We start from the raw sequence: 18,040 nt of genomic DNA, 5'->3' as shown, positions 1-18,040 counted from the left end.
AAATCGGTTGAAAATTGAGCAAGCTATGGTTATTTAAATAGTAAACCATAATGTTATGAATGAGAGCACTGCCTGTAGCAAGATGGCGGCCAAGTGGCAACGTCGGTCTCCATTGGCCAGCAGCGCGGGTGAGTCATCTAGTGTTTATATATATCTATGGTCCCCCCCCCCCGTGAGAGACTTACCTGTCAGTGACGGACTGTCTTCCGTCTGCAGAGGGTTTTAAATAAAGTTTTATCATGACCTTGTGTGTCATGTTGTCAAAGCAGAAACACGACTGTAGCTCCAGATGAAAGATGAGTTTATGACTGAAAGAAGCAGGATGTTCAACATGTCGCTAGGACGATTAAATAAAAGCACCAAACACTGAAATCAATATCTTTATTATTTTGTTACCAGAAACACAAGTCGTCACGAGATGAAGAATAAAGGAAGTCTTACCTGCAGTCACAACTACTCTGTCAGGACGAACATGAACACGTTTAGAAATACAACAAGTGGGTTTAAAGAGAGGCCGAGACAAACGGCGTTTCATGCTCTAAAGACGGAGTCCTGAAAGTCCTCGCGCTGAAACTAAAATCCAGCTTTATGACCCAGAAACAGAAAGGGGCGGGGCCTCAGCTCTTATCGGTAAGCTCCTCCTGCCAGCGCTCCAGGGAGGGGGCGGGGCCTCAGCTCTTTTCGGTAAGCTCCGCTTTCCAGCGCTCCAGGAAGGGGGCGGGGCCTCAGCTCTTCTCGGTAAGGTCCGCCTCCCAGCGCTCCAGGAAGGGGGCGGGGCCTCAGCTCTTCTCGGTAAGGTCCGCCTCCCAGCGCTCCAGGAAGTCCTGCAGGTTGAGGTTGAACACGTCGATGCCTTTGGGCGACAGATGCACCCCGTCGGCGCGGTACAGCCCGGTGTTGGTGCCGCAGCGGATGTTTTCGTGCGTCATCGAGGCGCCGCCCAGCTCCGACACGATGCTGTGGATCCGCCTATTGACGGTACATCGGACCAGGTCCACCTCCTGGCTGTCGGCCGAGTGACGCCACACCCTGCGGGGTAAGATATAGGACCAGACCAGCAGGCAGGAGGGGAAGATGCTCCTCATGGAGGTCAGGTCCTTCCTCACGGAGGCCAGCAAGTCCGTGGGGGCGTCGGTGCTCAGGTCGTTGCCCCCCAGGTGCATGATGAGCACGTCGGGGTTCGGCCAGGTGACTTTCAGCTGGTGCAACATGGGCAGCAGCTGGGCCCAGGTCATGCCCTGCGTCCCCTTCCAGCCCACCGTCACCCGGCTGGGGTCCATGCCCAGCTGCATGCCCACCTCAGGGGACTTGGCCCGGGACTCGGCCCAGTAAACCAGAGAGTGTCCGCAGATCCACACGTTCTTCGGGTCGCTCTTCGGGTCCACGCCGGGGCGGCCTGAGGGGGCAAAACATCACACTGTGAGTCTCTGAGGAGGGCAGGGGGGGGTACAGCTGACCCATGACAGAGACTAAAGCAGGGGCCACAAACCGCCACATGTGGTCTGGAGAGCAGAGAACCACAGCATAACGACGGCTTCCTGTTTCAGTGCTGAAGACACATTCTGATCACCGGAATGAACTCTGCGTTTACGAAACATTAACAACCTGAACTTTCATAGCTCAGTTAATGAAGGTCAGCTGTGCCTCCCCACAGGTCAGAGCCTCTAACACGTGAGGTCAGAGCCTCTAACACGTGAGGTCAGAGCCTCTAACACGTGAGGTCAGAGCCTCTAACACGTGAGGTCAGAGCCTCTAACACGTGAGGTCAGAGCCTCTAACACGTGAGGTCAGAGCCTCTAACACGTGAGGTCAGAGCCTCTAACACGTGAGGTCAGAGCCTCTAACACGTGAGGTCAGAGCCTCTAACACGTGAGGTCAGAGCCTCTAACACGTGAGGTCAGAGCCTCTAACACGTGAGGTCAGAGCCTCTAACACGTGAGGTCAGAGCCTCTAACACGTGAGGTCAGAGCCTCTAACACGTGAGGTCAGAGCCTCTAACACGTGAGGTCAGAGCCTCTAACACGTGAGGTCAGAGCCTCTAACACGTGAGGTCAGCCGGGCCTGCTCCTGGACAATGACGTGTTTTACACCAAACGGCAAGATGTAGAAACTATACTCTGTTCTCAGGTCTGAGCAGAAACCCTGAGGCTGAAGGAGTTCCCGTCTTCTCTGTCCTCTGTAAACCATCCCGTGGTTGGGTTTGGACCCCCGGTGCCTTCAGGCCGGCCTCACAGAGATCCCTGCTCTGCTCTGATTGGTCAACCAGCATACAGATGTCCCGCCCCCTTAGCCTATAATGTGTTGGAGCGCTAGCCAATAGAACCGAATAACTATTTCATTGGGTTTCGTTCACAGAAAGGAATAGCTGAGATAAGACGGGGTGGACTCTGACCCCGCCTCGGGGCCTCTACGATGTCTCTGGTTCACTGATCGATCCTCACTCTATTGACTAAGTGAATGAAACTGCGTTAAGAGAGACGCGTCCTACAGATCGCGTCTCTCTAAGCTCCCGTCATGTTTCAGTGACTTCACAATGAATGAATATTATAAAAGCTGAAAGAAGATGGAAATCATCACCTACCTTGACCGTCAACACACAACACTTCCTGCTTCAAAACCTTCTGAGTAGTTTCAAAATAAAACCCGCTGAGCGTCTGAAGAGCCGCACATCGCGTCCCTAGCTACAGTTCACACCGAATACGCATGTTACGCTTCATATCAAGAACTCTTCTCGACCTCCTCCAGAAAGGAACAGGAAGTGAATCTGGATAAAATAACTTGATTTTCAAAATAAAACAATAACAAGGCTGTAAGAAGGCCGTTAATGGCGGTAAATAATGATGTGCATTTAACCTGAAGCTCCTCCATAGTTAGCATTGGAATAACAAGTGGTTACTGGTTCCTGTTCCCTGCCAGGACGAGCGAGCTGAAGCTCCGTCACGCCTTCGCCTGAGCGGCCGGTTAGCGAGAAGACGACTCGCGGTGAAATGCGCAGAGGTGAGCGGCGTGTCGGGCGTTTGGGTGATGCAGTCAGAGAACTAAAACAGAAGCAAGAATGACAGTCCTCGAGGCTAGCAGGACCGCTAACAGCTGCTAGCATTGTTATACATTTCAGGTTCTACATTTCAAACAGGGACGAAGCCTCTGTCCACTTTGTTTTAGCATCAAGCGCTCACAAATCCTCTCTACGTTAGCTAACATTAGCTTCAGAAAGGCTAGACAGAAGCCACAGATAAATAAAATGGGAATCGCAGTGCATTGTGGGACAGCGCGGCCATCTAAAGTACCTGCAGCAGTAAATATCTACCAGCTGCTGTCCATCCAAAACAATAAGGGACATGCAGAATGTATAGAACCTGCACACTGACTCAAGGTGGACCGGGCCCTGTGACGTCCACTCCCTCACAGCCATAATGTTACGTATAGAGATACTTACCAGTTTGTTGACAGACTAAGACAGTAAGTCGTGCCCAAAATTGCCAAAGCTAACGATCCAGCTGACCCTCAAATGTCAAAAGCTCCCTACATTAGCTTCCTGAGCTAACGTAGAGGCTCGCACTGAAAGGAAAGGGGGGTTCATACGTGCTGCTTCACAGTTAGAGACTAAGCATACACGGATTGAAAGTGAATAGATGTAGCTCAGACAAGAGCTGCAGCGTCTAGAGAACCTTACGAATACTCGGGTCATTACCATAACATCATATATCCATGAGCTCTGAGCTAAATGCTCTACGTTAGCTTCCTGAGCTAACCTGGACAAGCTAGGTCAGGGTAATACATGAGGACGTTAGCTGTTATTTGGGCTAAACTTTCACAACCACACGGCTAACGTGGACACAGAGATACCTAACATTATTTAGCATGTTCTGAACAACACAAGCATTTACTGTCGCAGATATAATAATCTCAAATCTAACTGACAACACTCGTTAGCAGCCTGATTTACTGACGGGTTTTAGGTGGAGGAACAAAACGTTGAAATCTCTCGTGTTAACCTCCGACCGTATCTCAGGATAGATGCTAAGCCTTTCCGGGTGTTCAGACTCATCCTGCAGCTCTTTACAGCCGAGACGCCTTACCGGATAACGGTGAGTGGACCAGCCGTTCCTTGGACTTGAGCTCAAAACAATGCAGTAAATAAACATCCAGATATCCAAATAACTCATTTTAACATTTAAAATACTAGCTTCATGTTCAGGCTATAAGTGGCGTTGTAACACGGACCAGTAGACCTTCTGGGTCTTCTGGTAAAACCTCACTTTCACGCAAACAGAGCTGAGCAAACTTGACTTACCCTGAACAGCTTTACTATGTCTCGCCTCAAAGCACAATCAATATCCTGTACAGTGGATGAGTGGCGCACGAGTCTGTAGATAATACAACGTTAAACATCTGGAAAACTAAACTCTCTAGCAGCGAGGAACCGCCGCTTAATCAGATCAGTGAGCAACAGCTCCAGGACAGGTGAGGCCTGGAAGTAATGCTTACTAATCCATTAGCTGTAGCATTGTGAGCTAGCTAAAGTAAGTGTTGAAAATACTTATAATTACATCTCTATCTTAACCTCTGGCGATCTGACTGTGCTGGGATGTAGATACCTGGTGATACGTGCAGCTGTTACTGGTGGAGCTGGGATGGCAGTTTGTCGGCTTCTTCTCTTGATCGTTGGAGGAACCAGTGGTTACCGAGTGCAGCGGAGAACGGCCGTTTGCTGTGTCTCAATCTGCCCTCGTCGTTTACACGCTGGCTGGTTTGAATAACACATCGAACACTGGGATGGTTTGCAGGTTACTTTGAGAACACGCACGGTGCTCAATGGACGCGAGACTCTGGATTCAGCTTTTAGCACATTTTACAACTTTGAAATGGCAGTTACCGTCTTCTCTGAAATCTGTGAATCATCCCGTGTTTGGACCCTCTGGACCCTGAGGCTGTGATTGGTCAACTGCTTACAGATGTCCCGCCCCTTAGCCTATCAAGTACAATGTGTTGGAGCGCTAGCCAATAGGAGCGCAAGACATTTGTCGTTAATAACTATTTCATTTGGCTTCTAGCTAGGGCTGCTCAATTAAACGTATTTTAATCGCGATTACGATTATGGCTTGCAACGATTACGAAAACAACGTAATCGAAATAAAACGAGAATTTTTTTTTTTAAATACTTTTTTTTTTTTTTTGGTTTTTCAGTCGAATTATAAAGTTCAGGGTAATCAACTGTTAAAAACATACTGTTCACATTTTCTTTCTCCAATAAATGGATGTTTTCAAAGTCAATGAATAATCGCATTTAATAATCGCAATTACAATTATTGACCCAAATAATCGAGATTATGATTTTTGCCAGAATCGAGCAGCCCTACTTTTAGCACGTTCTACACCCTAATGATTATCCGCTGATTTACAGACGTCTCTTTCCCCGATGTAAGTCAATGGAAAAGTATATTTGGGCCCGTTTTTCCACTACCAAAATGTGCATCAACGTCTGGCTCACTTCCTGTGGGCTTGAGGGACCGGCAGCTAACTATAGCAGCAGACCCTACCGACAGCAACTGCTCAATGCAAAGTGAATTCAAGACATAGCCATATGCAAGTAGGTGCATCGTGTATAGTAAACGGTAGTTATCAGAACTGAAACACAGCAATTGTTTTTCTCTGCTACCGCGTTGGTCTTCTCTCGCGCCACATCCTGCGTTCTTGCGGTTTTTATTTTATTAGCATCGAACGGCGTGGATATGTCTTCCCTTACGTCGCATTCGGCCCAGGCAGCAAATCAAACACTTCCTTCCTGTTTGGATGCAGGCCGATTTGGTAGAGCTTCAGAATCCAGACTGATATCGGGGCGCCAGTTGCTCAGTACGGGGGGATTTGACTTAAAGGTGACCTATCATGCTATATCTGAACAATATATTGTAGGGCCGTACCGATATAAAGTATATAAATATAGGTTTCCTGCATTTTAGCCATGCCTCATTTCGCTCTATTTGCTCTTTCCAGACCTGTTTTTGCAGGGGGCTGATTCTGTGAGCTGCAGCTGACCACGCCCCCTGCAGCTGACCACGCCCCCTGCAGCTGACCACGCCCCTGTAGCTGACCACGCCCCTGCAGCTGACCACACCCCTGTAGCTGGCCACGCCCCTGTAGCTGGCCACGCCCCTGTAGCTGGCCACGCCCCCCTGCAGGAGAGGGGAGCGTGCTGAGATCAGCTGCTGGGCTGCAGCGGAGAGAAGAGGGGGAGAAAAAGAGATCTCCGTCCTCCGTGTTTTATTCTTATAGAAGTAAGAAGAGAAGTAACGGGCAGAAACCCTCCTTGTTACGCAGCGGTCCAGACGCAGACATCAGACGGCGACACATACTCAGTGTGCAGTTCCTCTGGCATCAGGGCAGGATATCTAGATGCTCTCCACGGTCTGACATCATGCAGTGTGCTACTGTTAATGCAAGCAACGATGTTTTCAAATCTGTGATCAGAAAGATCCTCAAAAGCGCTATGGAAGCACTTCCTGCCGTTGCTACGTAGTTCAAACGGTAACAACGGACTACTTTTCTTAGCGGATGCATGTCAATTTAAATCAATACATAAAACTCTTTTTAAATCAATAAAATCATTTCAATTAATATTGGGAGTCATGTCGTGACTTTGTTGAGAATGTGTCCGTGTAATAAGCGGGATGATGTGCCTTCATGCCGATCTAGATCCCTCCGCCTCGCGTCGGGCTCCTGATCGGCCTGTCGGTGCTCTTTTCCCCATAATGACCGCGTCGCTGCACATTATCCCGTACGTATGATTATATAGGGTCATTATTCATTTGTTTTAAAGCAGGAGGCGCAAACGCTCGCCTCGGGGAGGGAGAGAGAGAGCCACAGCGGAGAATAAACAGAAGGGCAACCATGCAAGGGAAGTCTTCTCCGCTGCTTTTGTGGCAGACTACAGCGCCACTTACAGGCCTGGCATATGTACTACAGCGTCTCCAGCGCTTTCGAGCGGCAATGGCCGGCCGTGGCCCAACCTCCCATTCCACTGATAGGCGGAGAGTTGACCAATAGCCGTAGCGCCACTTTACTGACGTCAGTAAAGTGTTAACATCTGGATCAGTTTTGATCAGATCCGTTGCAGCCCCTTTTTTAGAGATGTGGGTACGGAGGAAAAGAGAGAGGGTTGTGTTGTCTGACACAGTTCCCTGGAACACCGACTGACTCGTGTCAGACACAATCACCTTATTCAAATCCCAATTAAAAACCCACCCGTTCAAATCTGCTTCCTCACTGTAGTGCTCCCCATTATATGTTTCATCTGCGTCCTCTTCACTGTCTCCTCCACGACTTCCTGTTTGGGTTTTTATCTTGTTCTGTTGCCTCTTAGCTTTTATTTGATTTATTTAGTGTTTTTTTTTTTTTTTTTTTAAATGGTACGGTGTCCTTGGGTGTCATGAAAGGCGCCTAAAAATAAAATGTATTCTTATTATTATTATTATTATTATAAAAGACGTACAAGAGTGCATTTTGCATGATAGGTCCCCTTTAAGGACTAGAGTCTCCGGACGGACCTTTCACCAACACGCCTGGTAACGGGCCCTACCAGGTCTAGGTAACGTACAGACGGGTTGAGGCTTCTGGTGGTGCTACAGGGAGAGCACGGGAGATGCGAGGAAAAAAGCCATTTCCAAGAAAAAATCTGTTATTGACTTCTATCAAAAAGACGAAAGGAAAATCCCTGGCTACCGCGGGGGAGTCTACGGTGCCAGAAAGACAAGCCGGACTGAGGAGCAAACATCACATTAGACCTGTCTCTCACACAGGGGTAAACTAAGACTTGCTAATCTTAGTTGTCCCGTTGTCTGGACGGGTGGCGCAGTGGTCGGTGCGTCTGATCATCAGATCAAGGGGGTGCTGGGGAACTCCAGTTCGAAACCCGCTCCTGCCGCCACTGCGTCAGGCCGTTGTGTCCTTGGGCGAGACATTCACCTGAACCTGCTCCTGTGGGTATTGTCCACAGTACATGTATGATACTAATGTGTACTTGTGAAGCGCTTTGAGCATCTGGAAAAGCGCTATAATAAATATAAGGAATTATTAATCTTATTATTAATCGTATGTACACTTTAGATCCAGGTTATTAACATTTTACCAATAAATCTGCGTTTCTGACCAAGAAGCCGCTGTTCCATGCACTCTTTCTTGTGGACGAGCCAGTCCTTGTAGTGCTGATCCCGCTTCTCCGAAAGCCTCTTGCTGTACGAATCCAGCTGCAACACAAGCAAACAACTCTTAGAACGGTAGCTTGGTCGCGGAAACACGGTCGTCTTGCATCATTTTGAAGGTTCCTATATTTAAGAAGTCCATAAACGAATCGCTGCAAGAAGCTCGAAACGCAACGGAGACCAGGGGACACTAAAGAGTGACGCACACAGCCGGGAGACCAGGGGACACTAAAGAGTGACGCACACAGCCGGGAGACCAGGGGACACTAAAGAGTGATGCACACAGTTGGGAGACCAGGGGACACTAAAGAGTGACGCACACAGCTGGGAGACCAGGGGACACTAAAGAGTGACGCACACAGTTGGGAGACCAGGGGACACTAAAGAGTGACGCACACAGCTGGGAGACCAGGGGACACTAAAGAGTGACGCACACAGCTGGGAGACCAGGGGACACTAAAGAGTGACGCACACAGTTGGGAGACCAGGGGACACTAAAGAGTGACGCACACAGCCGGGAGACCAGGGGACACTAAAGAGTGACGCACACAGTTGGGAGACCAGGGGACACTAAAGAGTGACGCACACAGCTGGGAGACCAGGGGACACTAAAGAGTGAGGCCCCCAGCTGGGAGACCAGGGGACACTAAAGAGTGAGGCCCCCAGCTGGGAGACCAGGGGACACTAAAGAGTGAGGCACACAGCTGGAGACCAGGGGACACTAAAGAGTGAGGCCCCCAGCTGGGAGACCAGGGGACACTAAAGAGTGACGCACACAGCTGGGAGACCAGGGGACACTAAAGAGTGAGGCCCCCAGCTGGGAGACCAGGGGACACTAAAGAGTGACGCACACAGCTGGGAGACCAGGGGACACTAAAGAGTGAGGCACACAGCTGGAGACCAGGGGACACTAAAGAGTGACGCACACAGCTGGGAGACCAGGGGACACTAAAGAGTGAGGCCCCCAGCTGGGAGACCAGGGGACACTAAAGAGTGAGGCCCCCAGCTGGGAGACCAGGGGACACTAAAGAGTGAGGCACACAGCTGGAGACCAGGGGACACTAAAGAGTGAGGCCCCCAGCTGGGAGACCAGGGGACACTAAAGAGTGACGCACACAGCTGGGAGACCAGGGGACACTAAAGAGTGAGGCCCCCAGCTGGGAGACCAGGGGACACTAAAGAGTGACGCACACAGCTGGGAGACCAGGGGACACTAAAGAGTGAGGCACACAGCTGGAGACCAGGGGACACTAAAGAGTGACGCACACAGCTGGGAGACCAGGGGACACTAAAGAGTGACGCACACAGCCGGGAGACCAGGGGACACTAAAGAGAGACGCACACAGCCGGGAGACCAGGGGACACTAAAGAGTGACGCACACAGCCGGGAGACCAGGGGACACTAAAGAGTGACGCACACAGCCGGGAGACCAGGGGACACTAAAGAGTGACGCACACAGTTGGGAGACCAGGGGACACTAAAGAGTGACGCACACAGCTGGGAGACCAGGGGACACTAAAGAGTGACGCACACAGCTGGGAGACCAGGGGACACTAAAGAGTGACGCACACAGTTGGGAGACCAGGGGACACTAAAGAGTGACGCACACAGCTGGGAGACCAGGGGACACTAAAGAGTGAGGCCCCCAGCTGGGAGACCAGGGGACACTAAAGAGTGAGGCCCCCAGCTGGGAGACCAGGGGACACTAAAGAGTGAGGCACACAGCTGGAGACCAGGGGACACTAAAGAGTGAGGCCCCCAGCTGGGAGACCAGGGGACACTAAAGAGTGACGCACACAGCTGGGAGACCAGGGGACACTAAAGAGTGAGGCCCCCAGCTGGGAGACCAGGGGACACTAAAGAGTGACGCACACAGCTGGGAGACCAGGGGACACTAAAGAGTGAGGCACACAGCTGGAGACCAGGGGACACTAAAGAGTGACGCACACAGCTGGGAGACCAGGGGACACTAAAGAGTGAGGCCCCCAGCTGGGAGACCAGGGGACACTAAAGAGTGACGCACACAGTTGGGAGACCAGGGGACACTAAAGAGTGACGCACACAGCTGGGAGACCAGGGGACACTAAAGAGTGAGGCCCCCAGCTGGGAGACCAGGGGACACTAAAGAGTGAGGCCCCCAGCTGGGAGACCAGGGGACACTAAAGAGTGAGGCACACAGCTGGAGACCAGGGGACACTAAAGAGTGACGCACACAGCTGGGAGACCAGGGGACACTAAAGAGTGAGGCCCCCAGCTGGGAGACCAGGGGACACTAAAGAGTGACGCACACAGCTGGGAGACCAGGGGACACTAAAGAGTGAGGCACACAGCTGGAGACCAGGGGACACTAAAGAGTGACGCACACAGCTGGGAGACCAGGGGACACTAAAGAGTGAGGCCCCCAGCTGGGAGACCAGGGGACACTAAAGAGTGAGGCCCCCAGCTGGGAGACCAGGGGACACTAAAGAGTGAGGCCCCCAGCTGGGAGACCAGGGGACACTAAAGAGTGAGGCACACAGCTGGAGACCAGGGGACACTAAAGAGTGAGGCCCCCAGCTGGGAGACCAGGGGACACTAAAGAGTGACGCACACAGCTGGGAGACCAGGGGACACTAAAGAGTGAGGCCCCCAGCTGGGAGACCAGGGGACACTAAAGAGTGACGCACACAGCTGGGAGACCAGGGGACACTAAAGAGTGAGGCACACAGCTGGAGACCAGGGGACACTAAAGAGTGACGCACACAGCTGGGAGACCAGGGGACACTAAAGAGTGACGCACACAGCTGGGAGACCAGGGGACACTAAAGAGTGACGCACACAGCTGGGAGACCAGGGGACACTAAAGAGTGACGCACACAGCTGGGAGACCAGGGGACACTAAAGAGTGACGCACACAGCTGGGAGACTAGGGGACACTAAAGAGTGAGGCACACAGCTGGGAGACCAGGGGACACTAAAGAGTGACGCACACAGCTGGAGACCAGGGGACACTAAAGAGTGACGCACACAGCTGGGAGACCAGGGGACACTAAAGAGTGAGGCCCCCAGCTGGGAGACCAGGGGACACTAAAGAGTGAGGCCCCCAGCTGGGAGACCAGGGGACACTAAAGAGTGAGGCCCCCAGCTGGGAGACCAGGGGACACTAAAGAGTGAGGCCCCCAGCTGGGAGACCAGGGGACACTAAAGAGTGAGGCACACAGCTGGAGACCAGGGGACACTAAAGAGTGAGGCCCCCAGCTGGGAGACCAGGGGACACTAAAGAGTGACGCACACAGCTGGGAGACCAGGGGACACTAAAGAGTGAGGCCCCCAGCTGGGAGACCAGGGGACACTAAAGAGTGACGCACACAGCTGGGAGACCAGGGGACACTAAAGAGTGACGCACACAGCTGGGAGACCAGGGGACACTAAAGAGTGACGCACACAGCTGGGAGACTAGGGGACACTAAAGAGTGAGGCACACAGCTGGGAGACCAGGGGACACTAAAGAGAGACGCACACAGCTGGAGACCAGGGGACACTAAAGAGTGAGGCACACAGCTGGGAGACCAGGGGACACTAAAGAGTGACGCACACAGCTGGGAGACCAGGGGACACTAAAGAGTGACGCACACAGCTGGGAGACTAGGGGACACTAAAGAGTGAGGCACACAGCTGGGAGACCAGGGGACACTAAAGAGTGACGCACACAGCTGGAGACCAGGGGACACTAAAGAGTGACGCACACAGCTGGAGACCAGGGGACACTAAAGAGTGACGCACACAGCTGGGAGACCAGGGGACACTAAAGAGTGACGCACACAGCTGGGAGACCAGGGGACACTAAAGAGTGACGCACACAGCTGGGAGACCAGGGGACACTAAAGAGTGACGCACACAGCTGGGAGACCAGGGGACACTAAAGAGTGACGCACACAGCTGGAGACCAGGGGACACTAAAGAGTGACGCACACAGCTGGAGACCAGGGGACACTAAAGAGTGACGCACACAGCTGGGAGACCAGGGGACACTAAAGAGTGACGCACACAGCTGGGAGACCAGGGGACACTAAAGAGTGAGGCCCCCAGCTGGGAGACCAGGGGACACTAAAGAGTGAGGCCCCCAGCTGGGAGACCAGGGGACACTAAAGAGTGAGGCCCCCAGCTGGGAGACCAGGGGACACTAAAGAGTGAGGCCCCCAGCTGGGAGACCAGGGGACACTAAAGAGTGACGCACACAGCTGGGAGACCAGGGGACACTAAAGAGTGAGGCCCCCAGCTGGGAGACCAGGGGACACTAAAGAGTGAGGCACAAAGCTGGAGACCAGGGGACACTAAAGAGTGATGCACACAGCTGGGAGACCAGGGGACACTAAAGAGTGAGGCACAAAGCTGGAGACCAGGGGACACTAAAGAGTGATGCACACAGCTGGGAGACCAGGGGACACTAAAGAGTGAGGTACACAGCTGGGAGACCAGGGGACACTAAAGAGTGAGGCCCCCAGCTGGGAGACCAGGGGACACTAAAGAGTGACGCACAAAGCTGGGAGACCAGGGGACACTAAAGAGTGAGGCCCCCAGCTGGGAGACCAGGGGACACTAAAGAGTGAGGTCCCCAGCTGGGAGACCAGGGGACACTAAAGAGTGAGGTCCCCAGCTGGGAGACCAGGGGACACTAAAGAGTGAGGTCCCCAGCTGGGAGACCAGGGGACACTAAAGAGTGACGCACACAGCTGGGAGACCAGGGGACACTAAAGAGTGAGGTCCCCAGCAGGGAGACCAGGGGACACTAAAGAGTGAGGCCCCCAGCTAGAGACCAGGGGACACTAAAGAGTGACACACACAGCTGGGAGACCAGGGGACACTAAAGAGTGACGCACACAGCTGGGAGACCAGGGGACACTAAAGAGTGAGGTCCCCAGCTGGGAGACCAGGGGACACTAAAGAGTGAGGTCCCCAGCTGGGAGACCAGGGGACACTAAAGAGTGAGGTCCCCAGCTGGGAGACCAGGGGACACTAAAGAGTGACGCACACAGCTGGGAGACCAGGGGACACTAAAGAGTGAGGCCCCCAGCTGGGAGACCAGGGGACACTAAAGAGTGAGGTCCCCAGCTGGGAGACCAGGGGACACTAAAGAGTGAGGTCCCCAGCTGGGAGACCAGGGGACACTAAAGAGTGAGGTCCCCAGCTGGGAGACCAGGGGACACTAAAGAGTGACGCACACAGCTGGGAGACCAGGGGACACTAAAGAGTGAGGTCCCCAGCAGGGAGACCAGGGGACACTAAAGAGTGAGGCCCCCAGCTAGAGACCAGGGGACACTAAAGAGTGACACACACAGCTGGGAGACCAGGGGACACTAAAGAGTGACGCACACAGCTGGGAGACCAGGGGACACTAAAGAGTGAGGTCCCCAGCTGGGAGACCAGGGGACACTAAAGAGTGAGGTCCCCAGCTGGGAGACCAGGGGACACTAAAGAGTGAGGTCCCCAGCTGGGAGACCAGGGGACACTAAAGAGTGACGCACACAGCTGGGAGACCAGGGGACACTAAAGAGTGAGGTCCCCAGCAGGGAGACCAGGGGACACTAAAGAGTGAGGCCCCCAGCTAGAGACCAGGGGACACTAAAGAGTGACACACACAGCTGGGAGACCAGGGGACACTAAAGAGTGACGCACACAGCTGGGAGACCAGGGGACACTAAAGAGTGACGCACACAGCTGGGAGACCAGGGGACACTAAAGAGTGACGCACACAGCTAGAGACCAGGGGACACTAAAGAGTGAGGCACACAGCTAGAGACCAGGGGACACTAAAGAGTGACGCACACAGCTGGGAGACCAGGGGACACTAAAGAGTGACACACACAGCTAGAGACCAGGGGACACTAAAGAGTGACGCACAAAGCTGGGAGACCAGGGGACACTAAAGAGTGACGCACACAGCTGGGAGACCAGGGGACACTAAAGAGTGACGCACACAGCTAGAGACCAGGGGACACTAAAGAGTGACGCACAAAGCTGGGAGACCAGGGGACACTAAAGAGTGACGCACACAGCTGGGAGACCAGGGGACACTAAAGAGTGACGCACACAGCTAGAGACCAGGGGACACTAAAGAGTGACGCACACAGCTAGAGACCAGGGGACACTAAAGAGTGACGCACACAGCTAGAGACCAGGGGACACTAAAGAGTTCAACACGTTGAATCGGCCGCGGGAGGCCAAAGAAAGCACTCTGATTGGCTGTTCAGCGAGTCAGTGAGAAGCGAAGCGGAAGTGAGGGACCAAAACAAACGACGCAGACGGCTAATCTTTTTCATTTTCATCTCATCCGGACGCAAGACTTTCTTTTTTATGTTTCCATGTTTCCGATCGACGAGAGGGAACATGGAACCCCGACGCTAGTTTGCTTTCATCACGCAGCCTGTTCTTCTTCTCTCGTGTATCGTCTGTCTTCCGGCTGTTGCCTCTTTTGAATGACGAATACACACTACCGCCACCTGCTGGTAAGGACAGTTATTGCCACTCGTCAACTGAAGTCTTTGCGGTGTGTTCGTAGCGGACGCAGGCGAGTCGGGACGCCTTCAGTACGCGTTCTTCGGTCTCAGGTGGTGCGTCGCGGTCGACTGTCCGTACATTTAGATCTTACCGGTCACTTGGACCACTGGCCGTACCGTGGCACAGTATGACTGTCCTACAGTAGGAACTAGGCTCCGAGCAAAATCACCGATCGCCGGAATCAGTATCGGCCGACACCGATCGCCGATCCGATCGAGTGGGCGGGGCCTAAATGGAAGATTTAAACATCACTTTAAATCTTCTGTTTAAACTCAGTTAATGCTCATTCTCTGGAGCTTCCACCAACTTAATTATTATCTCATGCAGCTCACTGATCCAGTACTGAGTGACCCGACAGTGAAGAATACATATATTTATAATGACTAGTGCAGCTCGTTCCAGAGGCAGATCAAACAGCTGAGTGTGTGTGAGGTCTAACTCTCGTGCGTTCCGCTCACCGTCCGGCGGGCGGAGCTGCAGGATTTCTGCTTCACGTTGCATTCCGCTATTTTACTGTCTTTTTCGGACACCTTAAAATAATGCCAGACCGGTGAAGCCGCGTTGGCGAGCTTGTTTTGCCGCGCACAGAAAAAAAGTCGTGTATTTTACGTCATGCGATCGGCATGTTTAGAGAGCACCGATCGATCGGTAGAGAGTGAGTATCGGCCGATATCGATCGGAGCATCCCTGGTAGGAACCATACCTTCTCCTGCTGCTTGTTCTTTATGTCGTCCTCCGTGGAGGTCTGAGAGCCGGACGGAGGCGAGGAAGCGCTCGGTAAACTAAACTGCACAGATTTGGCCGGCTTGGCAGGCTGCTGCACGGCCAGAGACTTCACAGTCTCTATGACCTTCAGGCACCGGGCCACCGTGGTAGAGATGGTGGACTGGTTAGGATCAGCAGGACTGGACGTTGGTGCTGATTCTGCAGCGGCGGTGGGGGGCGGCACAGAACCAGGGGAGATAAGGGGGGGGTCTGAGGGAGGCTGGCCAATAAAGGGAAAGACTGGACTACCAGGGGGTGGAGCAAATGGAGGTTGTCCGAGAGGGCGCCGTGGTGGAGGTCCAGGAGGCGGGCCTGGAGGAAGATGTGCCGGATGCCGCGGAGGAGGTCCAGAGGGAAGCCTGAATGACTGGATGCCAGCTGCAGGAGGAGATGGAGTTCCCATGCTGGGGGGGGTGAAGCTCTGTGGGGGAAACTGGGTGCTGATCCCAAGGGGCCAGTTGACTGGGACGGGGGGGCGTTGGAAGTGGGTCGGCGGAGGCCCGGTAGGGGGAGTGGGGGAGTTGTTGTTACTCATGGTCTTGGTAAGACTCTGCAGCTGCTGGGCCTTCTGAAGAGCCTCCAGCTCCTTCTGGTCCAGGAACCCTTCGTACTCCGAGACCGCTCTGGATTGGCTGCTCGGCTGCAGACTGGAGGGCCTGGCTGGGCAGGGCGAGTGAATGTGATCCGATTCAATGGAACCGGTTCTACTCGGCTGCCGTTCCTCCCTTGGGGACATATCTCTTTCTGTGGACGAGGACTTGGGGCTGTAGATCTTCTCCTGGGCTCGGCTGGCCAGTTTGGACATGTCTCCGGTGCTCAGCTTCAGGCCGATCGAACGCAGCAGACTCTGGATCTTGTCGTAGGGTTCTGCAGTGTTCTTCACTTCCTCACTAGTTCTCTCTAATGAGGAGCGTTTTGTCTTCTTCTGATCCAGAGCTATACTGGAGCCAGGTTGCTCTTGAGCCAGTCCGACGATCCGAGAGAAACCCCCGCCGTCCTGAAGCGCCCTCTCATGAGGCAGCAGGTCATCGGTCAAAGGAACCGGTTCTGGTTGCTTCACAACATCCACCTTCTTATTGAGCATGTCGAGGAATCGGTCCAGCGGCTGCTGGGCCGCGGCGGGTCCCGGACGTGGTCTTGGAGAGGGGCTTCTGGGAGGCGGAACTGAGGGAGAAGGAGGTCTGTAAGGCTGTTGGGAAGAAGAAGTGGAAGGGGTTTGCGTCAAGGGAGGCTGGCTGGAGGCAGCAGGAAGGTGTCCGTACGGAGTACCAGGTGAGGGATCTCGGCGTTCTGGAGACTGGCTCCGGTACGGATCCTCGTACCGCCGCTCTGCGTGGGCCGGGTCGTAGTAGCGTTCTCCGTGGGGTTCGTCGTAAACATCGTAGCGGTCGGTGTAGCGTGGGCCAGCAGACGGAGGGCCAGCATAGGCTGGTTCGCCATAGACTCGAGGGGGGTCACTGTTGGGACGATCGGCGTACGGGCGTTCGGGGTAGGAACCTGCAGGGTAGGGTTCCTCGTAGCGATAAGCGCTGTACTGCCGGTCGTAGTACGGGTCGTCGTATGGGTGAGGAGCACGGAGTGGGTACTCGGGCCCCTCTCCTCGTCTCTTCAGGATGGACCGGACCGGTTTGTACTCTGAGAGCGGGACGGAGATCCTGCCGTGGTCGTAGTCTATGCAGGTTCTCTGTCCGGGGTCCAGGTCCACCAGAGACTTCTTGTAGGCGATCATGTCGTTCAGCTCATCCAGCTCTCGCTTCTTCCTCGCCAGCTCGTCGTCCACCACTCCTCCTCGTCGGGGGGGAGGACTCGGCTCCCTCCTCCTCTTCAGAGCTTCATCTCTGCTGGTGATGCTCCTCTTCTTCACCTCCTCGACCCTTTCACGGCTCCTGCTCCGGCTCTTGGAGCATCGTTTGGATCGATCCGGGCTCCGGCTTTTCCTCGACCGGCTGCCTCTACGTTCGGCGCTGGTGCTGCGTCTCTTTTTGATGAGTCGTCCGAACTGGTCTCTGGGCGGACTCTTGCTTTTACTCCTGCTCTTAGCCCTACTCCTAACCGGACTCCTGCTTCTGGCCCGACTCTTACCGGGACTCCTGCTTTTACTCCTGCTCCTAGCCCTACTCCTAGCTGGACTCTTGGCCCGACTCCTGCTTGGACTCCTGCTTTTACTCCTGCTTCTAGCCCGACTCCTACTTGGACTCCTGCTTTTACTCCTGCTCCTGCCGTATCTTCGCCGCGAGGCACCGTAGTCCTTCCTGATCTTGCTGTCCTGCGTTCGGAGGTTTTTTACCACCGCTTTCATCTTGTCGGTCTCTGGTTTATCTTTCCTGAAATATCAGAGGTGAGTTACAGACAGACGTGTATTCCTGTACATCTCATATTCTAAATATGTGTAGAGCAGTAATTAACCTGCTTCTATGAGATCATGCTTTTGTCTGTCAGCAGGACTACAGGATGAACTTCGTGAGGTGTAGTATTAAGGTGTAGCGTGGGACAACCCAATAAGAAGATCAAAATCAGCCCCAGTTTTAATTTAAAAAGC

At 53.4% G+C, this 18,040-nt stretch overlaps 1 protein-coding gene across 1 annotated transcript in view; it reads right to left on the bottom strand.

Moving 5' to 3' along the window:
• Positions 1–367: 367 nt before the first annotated feature.
• LOC117441047 (uncharacterized) overlaps positions 368–18,040 on the bottom strand; it is a 31,872-nt gene continuing 14,199 nt past the window's right edge. The window contains exons 11-13 of the mRNA XM_071202150.1: positions 15,440–17,825; positions 8,126–8,243; positions 368–1,396 (exon numbers count right to left, since the gene is read on the bottom strand). Of these exons, the coding sequence (XP_071058251.1) occupies positions 780–1,396; positions 8,126–8,243; positions 15,440–17,825 (3,121 nt within the window). The 3' untranslated portion in view covers positions 368–779. The remainder of the gene's footprint in view (positions 1,397–8,125; positions 8,244–15,439; positions 17,826–18,040) is intronic.

This window comes from Pseudochaenichthys georgianus, unplaced genomic scaffold (assembly GCF_902827115.2).
Source record: "Pseudochaenichthys georgianus unplaced genomic scaffold, fPseGeo1.2 scaffold_1428_arrow_ctg1, whole genome shotgun sequence".
NCBI classification, from domain to species: domain Eukaryota; kingdom Metazoa; phylum Chordata; class Actinopteri; order Perciformes; family Channichthyidae; genus Pseudochaenichthys; species Pseudochaenichthys georgianus.
The sequence above is the reverse complement of the archived record's forward strand: the minus strand, read 5'-3'. Positions and strand labels throughout refer to the sequence as shown.